The following is an 18,064-nucleotide window of genomic DNA, read 5'->3' as shown; positions in this document are numbered from 1 at the left end:
GATAAAGATATTAAACAAGACTGGCCCTAGGACTGAGCCCTGGGGGACACCGCTTGTGACTGGCCGCCAACTGGATTTAGCTCCATTCACCATGACTCTCTGGGCTTGGCCATCCAGCCAGTTTTTAACCCAGCGAAGAGTATATCCATCTAGGCCATGAGCCGCCAGCTTCTCCAGGAGAATGCTATGGGAGACTGTGTCGAAGGCTTTGCTGAAGTCCAGGTATACAACATCCACAGGCTTTCCCTCATCTACCAGGCGGGTCACCTGGTCGTAGAAGGAAATCAGGTTGGTTAGGCAAGACCTGCCTTTCATGAACATATGCTGACTGGGCCTGATCCCCTGATTGTCCTCCATGTCCCTGGTGAGCACACTCAAGATAAACCTCTCCATAATCTTCCCCGGTACTGAGGTCAGGCTGACTGATCTGTAGTTCCCCGGATCCTCCTTCCGGCCCTTCTTGAAGATAGGCGTCACATGTATAGTCATACATGTAGAAGATGCTTTGGACATCTGCAGATTCTGTTTTGGGTAGATTTGTAACAAAGTAAATACCCTGTTAGCTCCTCAATAAAATCTTATAACCTACCATTTCTACCATTGGAACAAATATTTTTATAATAGGGTTTTTCTTCAAAGGAAGTTGATTTGAGGTCTTGGTGGATATGCACAAAACTTTGTATAATGGGAATCAGACATAACTGCTTCCTTAGGTGAACAGGTTTCTGTTGCATAACCTCAAATGCAGGATCCTGTCTGTGCAGGACCCAGGCTGTCCTTAACATTGACTTAACACTGATTTTCAGATACAGGACCCATTAAAAACACTTCAGTTCTACAGTCTAAACTCCATAGGCCATATCGCAGCTCCTCCATAGCCTAAATAGACTCCCAGATTTGTCTGATGGTAGAAGATCTTGGTTTTAGTTAACTGTCTCAGGGGCAACACAACAGCAAGCAAGGAGTGAGTATGTAACAGAAAAATTCCTTAACTAGCTGCAGAGATTCTTGGGAATATTGAGAGTAAAAAAACCCAGTAAAACCGTAACATCCAGGATCCTGGATCTCTGGTGGCCTTCAAGTCTAGTGGAAATGTCCTGTTTGCTTTTCCTTAGGTGGGCTATTAAATTTATTGAAGTGGTCTGCCCTCTTGATTAGGGAATTGCTCCCTGTGCTTGGGCATTTTTTCCATTGTGCTGCAGCTGTGGAAATTACCAGCTCTCACTTCCCATCCACTGTAATTTCTCTGCTGTTGGCTGCTCACTTGGTTGGTAGCTCTAAGAATAGATGAGCAGAAATGTCACTCATTGTTCACCACTGTAGATTGCTCTCTTAGGCCTTCAATCTCTTTTCTTTAATGGCTACAAAATAGGTTCTTTCATACACAAAGGAGGTTTTGAAGTGTCTCTTTTATGGTGTTTTACAGGGAAGGTTGTGATACAGGGTTAAGACTCTGGAAATAAAATGGGGTTTATCAGACATGAAGTTAGTGATGTCAACAGGCACTACTCAACCGTCTCCAAGTATAGCACACCAATAAGACTGTATGCTTATTGTATGGGGTCAGTGTACATGGATCTCCACGTTCCAAACCAAGCCATGCTTCAGGTATTTTTTTTTTTTTGGTATGAATGTGATCAATATAAGAAGAAAAAAGAGAAGACAGAAAACAAATTGAGTGTTGTTTGCGTTGTCTCTAAAGTAGCAAGGCATATCTAGGCAATGTCAGATACTTTTGAACTGTAAGATTTTAGTCAGGTGAAGATCATGGTCCAATGCCAATAACTTATGTTAAGGTAAAATGGAATAAGCAGAGAAAGTATTTTTTCAAAAAAATCCCCATATTATTGGAGCATATTTAGGGTTAATAGGATTGACTGTTAGGTATTCTTTAAGTTACATTCAGAAGTAGAAATTTTGTTTATTCTTTCAGGAAAAAAAGTAGTTGGAATGCATAAGTACTAATGTAAAAGTTCCGTTTTGTATGTGTCTGTGTAGCAGGCAGACTTTCTTCTTTCGTGCATATTTTACACTAGCCAGAGAGACTAGCATATGACTTAAAGGTGGAACCGATCCCTTTATGTTCTGGAAATTGCCATGAAACTGCAAGTTGTTCTTCCTAATGTTTATCTTGCTAGACAATACGATTCTTTTTGCCACCAGAAGTAAAGATTCTTACCATACTGACATTTTAATAAATGATTAGGTTGCTCACATAGCTCTATAAGCAGTCTGGCCTTAGTGGCAGCAGAATAGTTACTGGCAGCAACTTGGCTCTTTTTCACCCTTTGTTGCCTATTTGTTGTCAGTAAAAGTGGAAGGGTGGTTAATCTCTGTGTTGAATTTCAGGGATGAAAAGTGCTACTTCACAAGTAAACCATAATATGATTTATGTGGGTGTTATTACTGTGAATGTTTTGAAATCTGCATAAGCGATATTTAAATATCAATATCCAGGTATTCAAGTAGTTTCTTTAGGTTCCCTAAGGTGTATATCCATGCTTACTCCCAGAGAAAGAGGTAAAGAGAGAAAACTTCTAAATTTGAATGAAGTATAGCTCCGATAACAGCAAAGCCTGCTCTTCCCTTGTGCTAACCATGTTCCTTCAAGTCTGCCCAAGTATGTAATTTCAGCCAGTTAAGACATGAGGAGTGACTTCCCGAAATGAGCACTCAGCAAAGCTCCTTTTAAAATTAATCAGTTCTGATTCATCCAAGTTTCTTACAAATACTGAGATCTGAATTGTATTCTTGCTTAGATTACTATCAAGAAAACATGCACTCAGGTGGCCATCCCCTCTGAGACTTCGTTGCTGGATAGTTTGATGCTGCTTGACATGACACAGGTACATTGGTTGAACACTTCCTAGGGTGCTGCTCTAGTGGTGTGTCTCCACCACAGTGGCTCCCCGAGATCCCTGTTGGCAAGTTTGCTATGTACTATTACAACATCAGCTCTTTAGAGGCCATGTCAGATTTGACTTGCCTTTTCACGGTCAAATATGATTAGTCTTTTTCACAGATCTGTCATGGAAAAATAAATGCTTAAATGAGAGCATTTTGCTTTATGGGTTGAAAGAGCCTAAATTTCTATGTCAAGCCTGGCATATGCTGCTTTGTAGGGGGTCATAAAGCCTGTAGGCTGGAACACAAGACTACATTCAGTCTTTGGCCCTACAGCCATCCATTAATCACTATTTCCAGTTATAAAACAACATGGTCATACTTGCTTTGCCAGTATGGATTAACTGTGAGCAGTTCCTTGAAACGCCCGGCATGTGCACGCACCGGTGTCCTCACCCTTTAAGCTGACCCAGCTCTGGAGTACATAATGTATTTGCAAGAAGAGAGATCAGCATCATTGGTACCGCAGCAGAATGGACACCAGTGAGCCTGCAAGTGTCCTCCATGGTGGTCTTTCATGTTTAAGCTCCAGCCTGGCTATTGCCTCAGTTCTCCTTACTGCTCCTCATCTGTTCTGTACCTCTTTAGGTGGTGGACAGGGTGGTAAAGGGCAAGGGGATGTTTAATTCCCCACTTTGCCTTAAATGAAACAAAGAATCCTGCCTCAGGCTTTTCCTGCAAACCTGGCAGGTTGCTATGGATTAAGCTACTTAATCAATCCAGGCAAACCATTCCATGCTGCTTCATAGTAGTCAATACTTCCAGTCACTTGCCATTTCAGCAGCTTAGAGACTAACGATCCTTCATTCTGCAGACAGTGATGTGCCAGAAAGCAAAAGTTGCTAAATAGCTTCTGTAGATGAAGCTATAAAATCTTGTTGCCTTCATCCTTTCCCACCATCATAAGCTGGTAGCATAGCAACTGATGAAGCTGCTTGAACTTGAGTTGACCTGAAATTACATGTTTCACGGTTTGTGTGTTTATTCCTGCCTTTCTACTTTTTCTGGTGCTTGTTGAGTTTACATTTCCAGTCCCTATGGGAGATTAGCAGCTTGTTCATGCAGAAAGCTGAAATAGATTTAATAACACATGATATATGAGCTTAAATAGTCCATGGAGTTAGAAACACGAGAGAGACCTAAAGCTGGCCCTGATTACTGACTGGTGGAGAGGACCTTCTTTTTGATAGGATGTGGATGCAGTTTTCTGTATCTTTGTACAGACTTGGTGGAGCCATAATTTTGATGTTTCAAATTGTAGTGTTACAGAATTGGCTCTTAAGGGAAGTGCTGTAGAGTTGTAAATATACGCAGGTTATAGTAACCCTGGGTTTTTTCACATGGGGCAAAGAGAGAACTCAGACACAGGTTCAGAAGTGACCTGCAACTTGAATGACTGTCAGTGCATGCACAGTTACATCAGTTTCCAGTGGAAAAATGTTTTCACCAGAGTTTCTGGAAAGCTCCAGTATTTTCATCTTGCTTGTCGAAGGAGAGCTAATGCTCGGTTCTCATACTTCGTGATACTTTTGTAATTATGGCATTCAGTTATGTGTCTTCTGTTAAAACCTGCCTTGGTTTTTCTTCATAGGTTTTCTTCATTTCAGGACTAATATGAAATGCTAGTCCATGCATATCCGATGTGTCCGTCATCAAGGGCAAGCTCCAAGAAATGAGGGAAGTAGAAAAAATTTAAAATTACCAATTGTTGTGTGAGGAAAATATATGAAGTATAAGTTTGGAGAACAGGACTTGGTTCAAGCATGCTGCACAGATTCCTGGAGGAAGAAAATGGAGCAGTTAGAGGCCAATTAGAGAAAGTCATGGTCTTTTATTTTTACTGGATTTTGGTCAAATGAAAACTGAACCTTTTTTCTGTGTGTGACACAATCTCAACAGATGGGGCTAAGACACTCCAGCCGCAGAACAGCCTTAGTAAGAGGATGAAATTCTTTCTTTGACAAGCATTTTAAGTATCGCATTATTAAATCAAAGGGCATCTCTGTCACCAATGCATGCTCTGGCTGCATGTATAAACAGAAACTGAGTTGTGCTCATCTTTTCCAGAGAAAAGCATAATCATTTATCTTCATGTGATGGTTTTAGACTGCAGCACCTGAGTTCTGCTGCCCCAAATGAGGGCATTTGGAGAGCACTCAAAGAGCGTACAGGTGCTCGTTACTTGCCAAGCAGTTCTTTGCACAGCTTGCTTTGTGGCTTTCCCCTTAATAGATTAACTGGTCTGATACCTCACTATATTTCACACTGAAGGCCAGGCATTGAGAAAATACGAGTACAGAGGTAAAATGCGTCTCAGCTAAATTTTAATACAAGTCAAAAGAGGGAGGGATCAGGGAGCTGTTAATTTATTCTGTCTTAGATATGTACCTTAAGATCAGTTGTACATTCTCAGAAATTGTCCATTTCTCTCCTTTGACTATAAAGGGGGTGTGAGATCAATAGTACAGATTCGAATGTACCAAAGCTACATAGTAAAAGTGTATTTTTAATCAGCTCGTGGATGCCTAAGTTCTTAATGCACAAAAGTCTCTGTGCTCGTTCTCTCTCTCTCTCATGGTTCATGAAAGATCTCTGTAAACAGAATGACGTTCCGAATAATGATGTCTTTCGGTAAGCAACAAGAAGCTTACTACTAGGACATTCGTGATGCCATTTTGTAGCTATTTTGCAGTTGAAAAACGCAGTGAATTATATGCACTTCAAAAATGAGAGTTAATTGTCCATGATTCCCAACCCTGGGGAGCTTGGAGATCCTTTTTTCTGTGTGTGACACAATCTCAACAGATGGGGCTAAGACACTCCAGCCGCAGAACAGCCTTAGTAAGAGGATGAAATTCTTTCTTTGACAAGCATTTTAAGTATCGCATTATTAAATCAAAGGGCATCTCTGTCACCAATGCATGCTCTGGCTGCATGTATAAACAGAAACTGAGTTGTGCTCATCTTTTCCAGAGAAAAGCATAATCATTTATCTTCATGTGATGGTTTTAGACTGCAGCACCTGAGTTCTGCTGCCCCAAATGAGGGCATTTGGAGAGCACTCAAAGAGCGTACAGGTGCTCGTTACTTGCCAAGCAGTTCTTTGCACAGCTTGCTTTGTGGCTTTCCCCTTAATAGATTAACTGGTCTGATACCTCACTATATTTCACACTGAAGGCCAGGCATTGAGAAAATACGAGTACAGAGGTAAAATGCGTCTCAGCTAAATTTTAATACAAGTCAAAAGAGGGAGGGATCAGGGAGCTGTTAATTTATTCTGTCTTAGATATGTACCTTAAGATCAGTTGTACATTCTCAGAAATTGTCCATTTCTCTCCTTTGACTATAAAGGGGGTGTGAGATCAATAGTACAGATTCGAATGTACCAAAGCTACATAGTAAAAGTGTATTTTTAATCAGCTCGTGGATGCCTAAGTTCTTAATGCACAAAAGTCTCTGTGCTCGTTCTCTCTCTCTCTCTCATGGTTCATGAAAGATCTCTGTAAACAGAATGACGTTCCGAATAACGATGTCTTTCGGTAAGCAACAAGAAGCTTACTACTAGGACATTCGTGATGCCATTTTGTAGCTATTTTGCAGTTGAAAAACGCAGTGAATTATATGCACTTCAAAAATGAGAGTTAATTGTCCATGATTCCCAACCCTGGGGAGCTTGGAGATGATTACCTAGAGAGACTGTGGGTGCACTGTACAGGGCAGCACTCCTATCCATGTGGAGAAGGGTTGCCTTCCAGCACTCCCATTGCACAGGATTTATGAACATGCAGTACTGGAGATTCCTGCGTATCAATACTGAGCCATTAGGGAGCCATGGGAGAGTCTATAGTCAACTTTTTTTCCTCTTTTACAGTACAAATGATGACTCAAAGAGAAGCATTCAGCTCTAATCTATGTGAGTTCTTGTAATAAGCTTTACAATTAGAGCCAAGTCTTCCATCTAATTCACTTAATTTACGCTGGGAAATGAGATACTGTTCAACTAATCCAATGCTATTTTCTTCTTTATTAGAGAATGAAAGCGTCTTCTGAGGCTCTGGTGGGATTCAGGCTAAGCTTCTGAGACACAAATAGTGTGAAATGCTAATGAAATACTATGCTACTGTAATTCCCACTTGGTATCTGGTGCCCCTCTCCTTTAACCTATAACACAATTAGAAGAGTTGGTAGGAGGCAATGGGCCTGTACCACTTCTTTCCGGTCTCAGGGCGACTTTGTATATTTTTGTTTAATAAGATGACACTAATTCAGATGAACTTTCTTCAACCAGGGTTTGTTCCAGCTGTCTTGCATGCAAGATACTTTACTGCTTTTGGGAAATGGTTAAGAGGTTTTCTACTGCTTTATAGTAACTCCTGTAAGCATTAGTGTTCTTCTCTTTAAACCTAGGCAGCTCAGTTGCTTAATTTAGAACATATGTATTCAAATCACCAAGGACCATTTCCACTGCTTCTTAAGAGGAAAATACATAGAGAATATGTATGCTTCATTTTCATCAGGCTGCAGCAAGTTCTCCCTTCATAGATGAAGTACTACACCTACACTGTTGTGAGATGTAAAGGGACTGTCATCTGTAGTCTTTGAATTTTGGGGGTTGGGGAATGTCAGACAATGAACATCCTGCCAATGTCGCATCTCTTGCTCTGTTTGCTTTTTTTGGTGATATCGATTGCCGTCCCCTGAGATCTGCTCATATCTTGGTTTTCATTGCTGTTGTGCTGATTCTTTGGCCACTTTCACATCTTTCTGGATCATTTTTATTTTCTCCCTCACTTCTTACACAAGAAACATATGGCGAGTCCCTTGTAAACAGAATCATTAGCTCTTAAGGGAACAGCAAAAAGAAAAAAGTGCAAGACATGCTGTGGCAAATGAGTATTCTATATCATAGAGTACAAAAGTTATTTATCACTGTGTTAGTAAATTCTATGTTGGGAAGGAGTATCAGATGGAGAGTGCTGACATTAAATTTGCTAATCCATAGAACAATGTAGCAATGTCTAAATGCAGCCCCCCACTTACTTGCTCTAATGTCCTTGCTCTTTAGCTAAATAACCAAAATGCCACAAGTTAAAAGGGTAAAATTCCATTTTTGTCTTCAGTCTTTGATTGCTAAGCACATAAGCATCGGGTGGCTGATGGTTCGTGAGGATGAATGCAGTGTTGATCTCAACAGGGGCAAGAAGAGACCTGCATATCTACAGGGCTGCATCACATAGCATGGGAATGTTCACAGAGGGTAAGAGGTTAAATTTTGTCATGTAAGGGTGCTGTTTGCCTTCTGGGACTGCTCTGTTTCATAATGGGATGCAAAACCAACAGTAAAGGCTTTTTCATCTATAAAATATATAAATCTGTGAAACCATTGCCCCTTGTTCTATAGACTGTAGAAATCCCAAATCTTCCGCTTCTTTCACTTTCCTGGGTTTTGGCTTTAATTAAATGTTCAAAATTGTTGATTTCAGAATTGGTTGTGGACACTTGCCTTTGGGAGTAGACAGACTATATTGCTTGCTGGCGCAATCTACTTATCCAGGTGAATTAATGAATCACTTCATTAATGCCACTGGCACACTCTTCCAACATGGTTGACATGTGCCACTGCTCTCAGCCTGTTACTTTACTGTGAGACAGATCTACATGTCTCTCTTTTAGACAAAAAACTATTAGTACAGTGTCAGCACAGTGAAATAGTCTCATGCTAAATATTGTGCAATCCTTGTGCCATTTCTTTGTGCAATAAATGGAACTGGAAGATCGGACAGTTGCTGGAAAACAAAATTCAACTGCTGCGTTTATCACAGTAGTAGGAAGTGTGCTAATAAGTTATGCCAATATAAATGCTGTCATTCAGAGCTCAGACTGCTTGTTGCTGTGTTGTAAAACTAGAAAGGTTACTCATGGATGCTGCTCAGACAGTCAAGTGAATCTTTAATAGCCAGAAATAAAGAGCGCAAAACAGTCATGCAAAGGCGACAAATTCTGCCTAAAGGATAGGGGGGCAAAAAATCTGAACAAAGGCATTTTAACGTGATTCCATTTTTTCTTAAAACAGTTGGGTTTGCCTTCTTAAGTGCAAATTTAAGAGCCTATGTTCTCAATAGATTTAAAATTGTAACAGTCTATAGCTATTGTGGAGAAAACTATACAAATATGTTTTGTTCTGTATTTTTTGCTTAAAAAAGTTCTGAGAAACTTGAAATTTGGTTTCCTTGCCTTCCAGTCACATCCTTATCCATTTGGCAAGTGCAGTCATCAGCTGCTCATTTAGGACACTGTGAGAAAAGCTTACAATTCCTATTAGTAGGGGGAATAAGCAGTATCGTGTTTGAAAACACAGATCCTGCTTGTCAGGAAAATGTCTTTTGATAGCAGCTCCCATCCCCACCTCTTGAACTCCCAAAGAATAAAAAACACAGGGTCTCTTCTGACCTTATTTTTAGAACCTGTGCTGTACATTGTATACATGTGAGAAAACAAAATGGGGCAGTCTGCGTGCACGTTGCAACTGTCTTCTGCTGCTCCGGAGGCCTGGCTGTGCATGGGGCATCACAGCTGATGTTTTGGAAGGACTTACAGGGTCATCAAGCAGCGTGAACGCTACAGACTGGGTGGCCCAGCCAGATACAAACCTGCTTTCCTTCTGTATTTAACAGGCATGTCAGCCTTTTCTGGGCCCTTTCTGGTTTTGTTTTCTGGTTTTCGTCAGTCCTAAGTTGAGAGCTTATTTCAGTGCTTGAGGGAGTCATGTTAGGGATTTCATGTGTTGGCATGATTATTCAGTAACATACTAAAGGTACAGGTTAACACTTCAGAAACAGAATCATTGAACTTTGCGATATACAAGTGTTTTGTAGCGTTAGGGGTCTTTTTGTCTAAAACCATCCATAGGCCAACAAATGCAAATGAGAGCTTGTGGTCTTCTTCATTGTGTGTTTTATCAGATGATCTTATGAATAAGGAAGGAATTTTTTTAAAAAAATTAAAGCTTTATTCATATAAAATCCATAGCTTAAGAGGCTTATCCAGCTATTTTAAGATTACATTTTTTATAATTCCTTTTTCTTATGGATTATTTAACAGGAGACAGTGAAAATGGCTGATGGGGATTTTTCTCTCATGTTTCAGTCTTCCCAGTTGCATTTGAAGGATGCATGAAGTCCATTTTTCTTCCATCATCTAACAATTGCTTAGAATTGCCATGCTTAGAAAATCACAGAAATATTATAGTAGTGGAGTAGAAACTCAGGAACAGTTGCCAGAGTAAAACACATATGTTTTCCACAAGAGTTGGAAAGTATGGTATTCATAGCATCAAGCCTGTCAGAGCTCAATGACTGTCTGGATGATGCTCCTAGTCCTACGGTTTAGTTTTAGGTAGTCCTCTGAGGAGCAGGGAGTTGGACTCAATGGTCCTTGTGGGTCCCTTCTGACTTGAGATATTCTATGATTCTCTTTGGTCTTTTTTGATCCATCACGTTAGTTTTGTTTTCTCACACTCTTTGCACTACTGAACTTTCTGTTGTTTTAAAGCCCTAACAGTGTTCAGCCTTCTCAGCTGTAGACCACAGCTGTATTTCCTCTTCTAATGGGAAGAGAAAGGCACACCTCAAATTCCCTTCATGCCTGCAACAACTGGACCTGCTTTGCACATACAATAAAATCTCCTTGTGTTCAGTAACACCCTTTCTGAGCTTGTACTACACAGGTCTTTTGTTTCCTTGAAAGAGAGAGCACCTGGGAACCACATTTTTCTGTGTCCTTCTGGAGTCTGAGATTCAGGGTAGATATTGTTCCAGCTGCAGCAATCCAGTTCCTGATGTCCAGTTCCTGGGGTGCCTGTGCCTTTCTCCTCTGCGTCTGGAGTAGGAGAGAGAATGGCTGAAAGGCAGCAACGGGCTAGACAAAGCTTGCAATATAAAATACTGTCTGGATCCACATGGGGCTTAAAATATGGCTGACACAATTACAAGCGTACAAGGCCAATCTGTCACCATGTTTATTTAATCAAGATCACATAGAGATTTTAATTAAAATAGTGAGCTCATAACGTCAGGCTGGTCATCTGTAACTGACAAGTGTGTTTAGTTACCAAGGCCAAAAAAAAGTCCTTATTTATGCACTAGCTTTGCTAAATAATGGGTAGCTTCTTTAGATCACTTGCAGTAATTTGGCACAGAGTGATATTAAAAAAATTGCTTCCTGTCCAGTTGGTGCCAGTAAGAAAGAGCCCATTATTTTCAATGAGGTGGGTTTGAGCCTTGAATAACTACAACACTGGCTGCTTATCTTAGTTTCTTAAATTTGGAAAATGGGATCAACAGTTTAAACTCCTAATTTTCTAATATTCTGTGGCACCTGTTTTTCAAGCGGTACTTAGGGGAAAAAAAAAGGAAAACCATCATCACTTTTTTGGGTGGATGGGGAGGTTTAGATTTGGCCTAAAATAAAGAAAGAAGATGGTAATGCTGGGTGTCGTCTTAATGTAAATCAGTTAGGCAATAGCTGTTTCTAAACTTGCTAGATGAGACTTTCATGTCTGTTTAGCAGGACAAATTGCTTTATTAATTAAGCTCAGTTCCATAAATCTCTTCTAACTTGCAATCAAATCCCAGCGTAACCTGGATCTTGTTGCTATTGAAGTCTACAGCCCAGGAGAATGGAGCTTAATATTCCATTTGTCCTGTGTTCAGCTATGATGTGACTTGTTAGATGTCATTTTTGCATTGGGAATAAAAATCACTAAGTCTATATTTTAATTGTCTTGCACCAAGAAACAAATAATAAATGGTTTGTGATTTATAATAATTTGTTTTTTAATGAAAATGTATTTCTTGAAAAAAATTTCTTGGAGAAATAACCTTACTAAGTCAAACATAACAATCTTCAAAAAGATTCTGGCAGGACTTAGTGGGGGAAATGGTGCAAAACAAAAGCAGAAACAAACATTCCACAAAAACCTTAGCTTGTGACACTAGTTTTTGTTCATGTTGGATACCTGCTACAATTACAATTCAGATTGGGTTTTTTTTTCAGAGGTACAATGCACAACTACAGCAGTCAATCTCAAGGAGATAGCGTGGTTCATTAGCCACAGGAAAGGAAATTAAGTAACATTTCAGTTGATCATTTTGTATAATAATCGTTTATGTGCATTTGTTTCCCTTCACTGAGCAGATGTTAACCTGCAAGACTTCTCCAGGGGCAAAGTCCATCTCCCTCCCATCATATGGTGCTCCATCTCTTCTCTTCCATATTTCTGTGGGTCCTGTATTCTTCCAGTTCTCTGGATTCTTTGAGGAATCACCTTTAAGAGGGGTTTAGAATAACTCCCACAAAACTCTAAAATTACTGTCATGCTGCAACATTTATAGGTTTCTTTTTCTGAAATAGATATGTCCTTTTTGTCACCTTATTTTCACAAGAGAGTAGAGTTTGTGTCCTCTGGGCTGAGGGCAAACCACGTTAGAGTGTGACAGGGAAAGCTAAATGAGATTAAAGAAATTGCTCATAATCCTGCACAGTTCAGCTTAGGTTTTCAAACAACAAGGCATATGCTATTCATGCGGCTTCCAATATGCAAGTGTTATTTATACACTGACAGAGGGGGGAAAAAAAATAAAAATCAGGCAGGCAGCCAGAGCCCTGTAGATTTTTTTTTTAGCTTTCATCAAAGGGTGCTGCTGAGATGCCTTTTATTGGCTTGCTTTTCTTTTTACCACAGGTGATATTCAGCGGCTGGGTTCCTGCCTCCTCATGATGATTTTCAGACATCTAGGCACTCTTAAAGTCTCATGCAGCCTTTGTTTGAGTACCTTTGCTCATGAAGTTAAGCAAACTTTGCAATCAAACATGACAGGAGGTGTTGATCCACTGGTGTCTTGAAGTTTTTCTTAGTTCTGAGCTACCAAGAGCCCCATTTAGAGTCAGTTCTAGCAGCATCCTGACTACTGATATCACTGACTGTGGGAAGATCCCTAGTGTTTAAATTTGCTAGTATTTTCTCAGACACACAGCCAGTGCTTTGATTAAAAAAATATATCCTATTTTTAACCTTTATTTTGCTTGGTAAAATCACAAAATGAGTAAGTGATTTGAGTTTTCCACTCATTGCTAATTGTATCCTGTTAAGCACTACACTTTGGCTGAACCACAATAACGTGATCAATGATCGTGATATTCTGCCACATCGGGTCACAGGGCAGAGGAAGAGATGTTGTACTGGAGCCTTTTTATACATGGTATATGCTAAGTGCACTCAGTCTTCTTTATTTAAGACTTCTTTCCCCCCTCACCCTCCAATATCATATTGACTGCTATTGTTCATATGCTTAAAGGAGGGAATGAGTATAAACTTTCTGATCTTTTAAAAATGTAATTTGGATTTAATTTAAACAGAAGTTTCTTTGTGGTTACTGTATTTTTGCAGGTGTTTCTGAATTCGTAATACTACCCCCAGTGTAAGTGGGCTGAATTCTTAGTGCAAATAAAATAAGCCAAATTCTTTTCAGATTAAATTCTTATGAAAGCTTTGGTAAATGAAAGAAGAAACTGTGTCTGTGTTACAAAAGATTTTGGGACACCCTTGCTTATACAGATATATAGTGGAAATTTGGTCCTTTTGACAAAATTCTCACGCCTCTCATGATTTCTTTTTGTCTACAGAACCCCCAACTCCTATCGCCCCTCCTGAGCTGCTGGCTGTCGGAGCCACGTACCTGTGGATCAAACCCAATGCCAACTCCATCATTGGAGATGGGCCCATCATATTGAAAGAGGTGGAGTATCGGACAACCACTGGGAATTGGGCTGAAACGCACATTGTAGACTCTCCTAATTACAAACTCTGGCATTTGGATCCTGATGTGGAGTATGAGATCAGAGTGCTGCTCACTCGCCCTGGAGAAGGAGGCACAGGGCCCCCTGGACCACCACTCACAACAAGAACAAAATGTGCAGGTAGGGGTTTCTACGGCTTTACAATAAATATGGCACAGATATTTTGTTTTGCTTACTAACAGATCAACAAATGGTCCTCCACGCATCCTTATTGTGGATGTGCTTCATCAGTAATCTGAAATGACATTTTCAATTTTGATATATCCTGGAATATTTTACTTTTTATTCCATAGGCAAGTGTTTAAGAAGCTGTTGGTTTTATGCATGTAGTGTATTTGCCAAACTTTCTGCTACAGTGTATGGCTGCTTTCTGTTGAAACAAGCAAACACATGAGAGTTTCCCAACCAATTCTTCAGTAGGCAAATTGTTCTCAACACTAGTCTATTATAAAATTTTCACCCTGTAAGTTTGTAACAATGTATTTGTTGTTCCTGGGCAATGGTTCAGCACTGGTTATTAACAAATTGGAAGTGCTATCAATTTATCAGTGCAGTGTGGTGAAGCAGTAAGCATTTAGTTTTTAAGATACATTTTTGTATTCCATTTGATGGAACTTATTCTCCTCACTTCTGACAATGAAACCTATCTGAACACTGTGCAGCATCTTCCCTTTGACTTTCATGTTGGAACAGATCAATTTTGATCCAGGGACAGGAAAAGTCTGTCTTCTTTCTAAGACATATTGGCCTTTCCAGAGAAAACTAAAGGACTGTGTTCCTCATGTTTCAGATATATTGGCTATTCATCCTGTTTTCATACATTAATCATTAGCCATTAAGGGAAATCAAGCTCTGTGCCTTGCAAGGCGATGAACAAAGCAGTTTTCTACCTAGCAAGTTTTTTTACCACACAACTGTCTTCTTAAGGTTTGCATTTTTGTAATTTTTGCAAGGTCCTTTCTGTGGTGTGAACAAATGACAGAGACTAAAAGGCTGCCTTTCTTTTTCTACAACCTGCCTTCCCTCCCCACAATTTAGTGGTTTACAGCAAGTGGATTTAAGTAGTGGAGAGCTTATGCAAAAGCATTCTTGTTTTCCAGTTGTTCTTTCTCACCGAATAGCAAGTCTGAAGTGTGCAGAATGCATCAAGAACAGCCAGATGCCATCCTGGGATGGGATTAACCCATGTTAGAGTTCCTCACCCACTGTCACAGTATATGAGCATCCGCAGCAGCATCCTCTTCCTCTACCAACAGAGGAAGCCTGGCAGGTTGATTGTGTTGTGGGGCAGGAGGGGGCACATCCTTACTGCCTTTCCTTCTTTATACAGGTTATAAAGCAGTGAACATTTAGTGTCTTTTTGAGAAGAATCGGTTGGGAAAAAAATAAATCTGAGCATGAGGATCTGGCATGTAGGTGTTTGCTATATTCAGCACCTGTCCATTGATAGAAGGCAGGTGTTTGGAGGCTTTTCTGCAGCTAGGTGGAAAGCATGAAGTGACATGGATGATGTCCTGGCCTATTTGGGAAATTTGCACATGCTCTGCTGCTCATCTTCTGGCTGTCTTCTCCTTCACTAGTGTGGTCAGATTCTCTAACCTTCAGCAGAAATAACTGGAGGCCTGGCCCAGGACTATGCATTTACATATGAATATATGACATGCTGAAATTTGGTCTGTAGTTCAGGCATAGTGACTTTGCAGGCACACACTCTGCAGCAGCCAAACTTGCAAACGTTTCTGTATTACCTGTAAAGAATTCTTGGTTTAGTTTAGTTCAGGAGTAAAAAGAAAATGATGTTGGCTTTGTGCTTAATGATGTCTTATACTGGATCCCAAATTGCTGAGTTTCCTTACTCAGCATAGGGATTGGCTAACATCATAAAGGACGACGTAGATAATTCATTCAAATTGGCTAAGCGGTGCCACTCACTATTTTCCACCCTAATTTACTAATGGAAATCTAACTGGAGAAGGTAATTCTATTAGCGTTAGTTGTCATACAGAGCTTGTTGAGATTGATGGTGATAGCATTTATGTTTTGTTTAGAGCATTGGGTGGGAGAAATTGTAATGATCTTGATCTAAGCATGGACTTGAAGGAAGGGAGAGACATACCCAATATCTAACTTCCACAAAATGCCAACTGAAATGATAGACAAGAAAATGCAACTCATTCCAATTTCCATATGTTGTGGAACTCTTTCAAAATACCCTATTTCAAGGGTAAATACACAAAACTTCCATGGTTCCATTTAAAAAATGTGCTGAACCAAGAAAACAGCACTACTTGCTTGATTTTTCTGAGTACATAACGAATGACATCAATGAAAATTGAGGGGTTTTTTAAATAGTTGAGGGATGCATGATGCTACTTTTTTCAAGTGATTTTTTTTGGTTCTTTTCTTTGTCATTACTTTTTCTTAGCAAGAGGGAAGTACCAAACTCCTACACATTCGTATGCCATCAGTAGATGACTGGGGCAGTCCTCTTCTGCTGGACTGTTTAGTGTTGGTACTGTGTTTATTAGGCCCACGAATAAAGATAACAAAGTTGACTGCAGAAGTAATAGTCGGGAATATCATCTATACTGGAGAAGAACTTAATTATTTAAATCGCAAGAAATCAATGTAACCATAAACAGAAGGTATCTGCAACCTTCCAACAGTGAGAAATCAATGTCCCTTTAACTAAATAATCTCCTTGGTGTATTTTCACATGGACATTGCATACTTGTGTGCTAGGGAGTCTGAGTAACTACCATCATAGCCTTCAGTTTAGGCACACCTTGCAAGAAGATTCCTGTTTTTTATTTTCATCTCCAAATTAGAACAGGATTTGGGAAGGACCATGCTTTTCTTCCACTTCAAATCAAGCAGCAGAAGCTCATTTACAAAATTGCGGTTGTCTGCTGTGAGTTTCTTGACTGCCAGCCTGAGCAAAAGCATGACCAGAGTAGCTCAGCGTGAGCTCAGAAAGTCATTATACCATGATGCAACTCTTATCAAAATCATTCATGATTTTCAGATTTTTGGTCAGAGTGAATGGAAGTTGTTTACATGGACTTTAAAAAGTTTTTCATTATATGAACCCCATAAAAACTAATTATGAAAGGTCTTGCTTTAAATGAGCACAAAGAAGTTTTATTAAACTGGATAATATCTTATCTAAATTTCTATAAACAGTATGTGCCCAGGCATCCATTATCCCACTGGTGATGTGTTTGGTTTTCTACAGGACAGCATTACAAGACTTCATTTATATTTGATCTTTAGAAATGATACTGAAAATTAAGTTCCAGCTTGCTTCCTTCCTGGAAAAGCCAGAGAACACGGCAAACCCTGCCTTTGTAAATGAATGAATGATTTTTTTTTTGTTATTGTTGTGGCTTCTGTGTTTGGGGTTTTTTTTCATAGACTGTGACAGGTTGTGACTTGGGGCAGGAAAAGATTAAATGACCTTGAGGCATAAGACTGTAAACTGTCAATCTGAGAGAAGAGTTGCTCAGCAGGGAGTGGGGAAAAGAGAAAGACTGCTTAAGGTTAAAACCAGACACAGGGTTGAGGGGTGGTTAAAGGAAAAGAAAATATAAAATATTACTTTTTACCCCCAAAATAATAGGTTGGGGAAGACAACAGGATCAGAGTAGTATGTTTGAACACAGTTCCCAGTAGTGCCAGTAGTAGTTCAGCACTGGTCTTTTGGGGTTTTTTTAGCCATCCTCAATAGTTAAACAGAGCTCTTTAATATCCTTGTTTCATGGGCTTCATTCAAGAGCGTGCTTTGGAAAGCTGTGATTTGGGAAGCTTGAGGCTTGTTTTCTTCTCTGTGCTTATTTACTATTCCCCTGCTTTTTATCTTTCTCCATTTGCCAGAGAAAGGAATAGCGGGAAATCCTTTTTTTCTCTGGTGGATGGGAAAGAGAAGGGAAGATCTTGCAAGAGGTCACTAGTGTTTGTGTGTGAAATCTCATCTGAAAAATGTTTGCCTTCTAGTGGGATGAACTTGCATGAAAAGCAAAGCCAAAGAGTAGCATTTAAATGAATGTTAATAAAAGGACAGAGAAGACTTTCTTTAAAAAGAATATTTAGATCTAGTTAAAATACTTTCTGAAAAAGCTGTCTTGAATATTAGCTTCTCTGCCTGTGAGAACTGGTGACTCATAAGATGAGGAGGGTTCTGCGACCTTGAGGCTTGGAAGCAGGAAGCTTTCCAGTCTGACAGAAGAGTTGCTTGGTAAGGAATGGGAGGGGAGAAAAAGTCCTGAGAAACCCCATAATCTCTCCTCCCCCCGTTCCCTGCCTC

The 18,064-nt window shown here is 39.8% G+C and overlaps 1 protein-coding gene across 1 annotated transcript in view; it reads left to right on the top strand.

Moving 5' to 3' along the window:
• Nucleotides 1-18,064, top strand: part of PTPRT (protein tyrosine phosphatase receptor type T) — a 350,381-nt gene that overhangs the window by 101,670 nt on the left and 230,647 nt on the right. Inside the window, exon 6 of the mRNA XM_035900121.1 lies at nucleotides 13,588-13,881. Coding sequence (XP_035756014.1) covers nucleotides 13,588-13,881 — 294 coding nt within the window. The remainder of the gene's footprint in view (nucleotides 1-13,587; nucleotides 13,882-18,064) is intronic.

The sequence above is a fragment of the Egretta garzetta genome, unplaced genomic scaffold (genome assembly GCF_000687185.1).
Source record: "Egretta garzetta isolate BGI_Z169 unplaced genomic scaffold, ASM68718v1 scaffold178, whole genome shotgun sequence".
Classification (NCBI taxonomy): domain Eukaryota; kingdom Metazoa; phylum Chordata; class Aves; order Pelecaniformes; family Ardeidae; genus Egretta; species Egretta garzetta.
The sequence above is the reverse complement of the archived record's forward strand: the minus strand, read 5'-3'. Positions and strand labels throughout refer to the sequence as shown.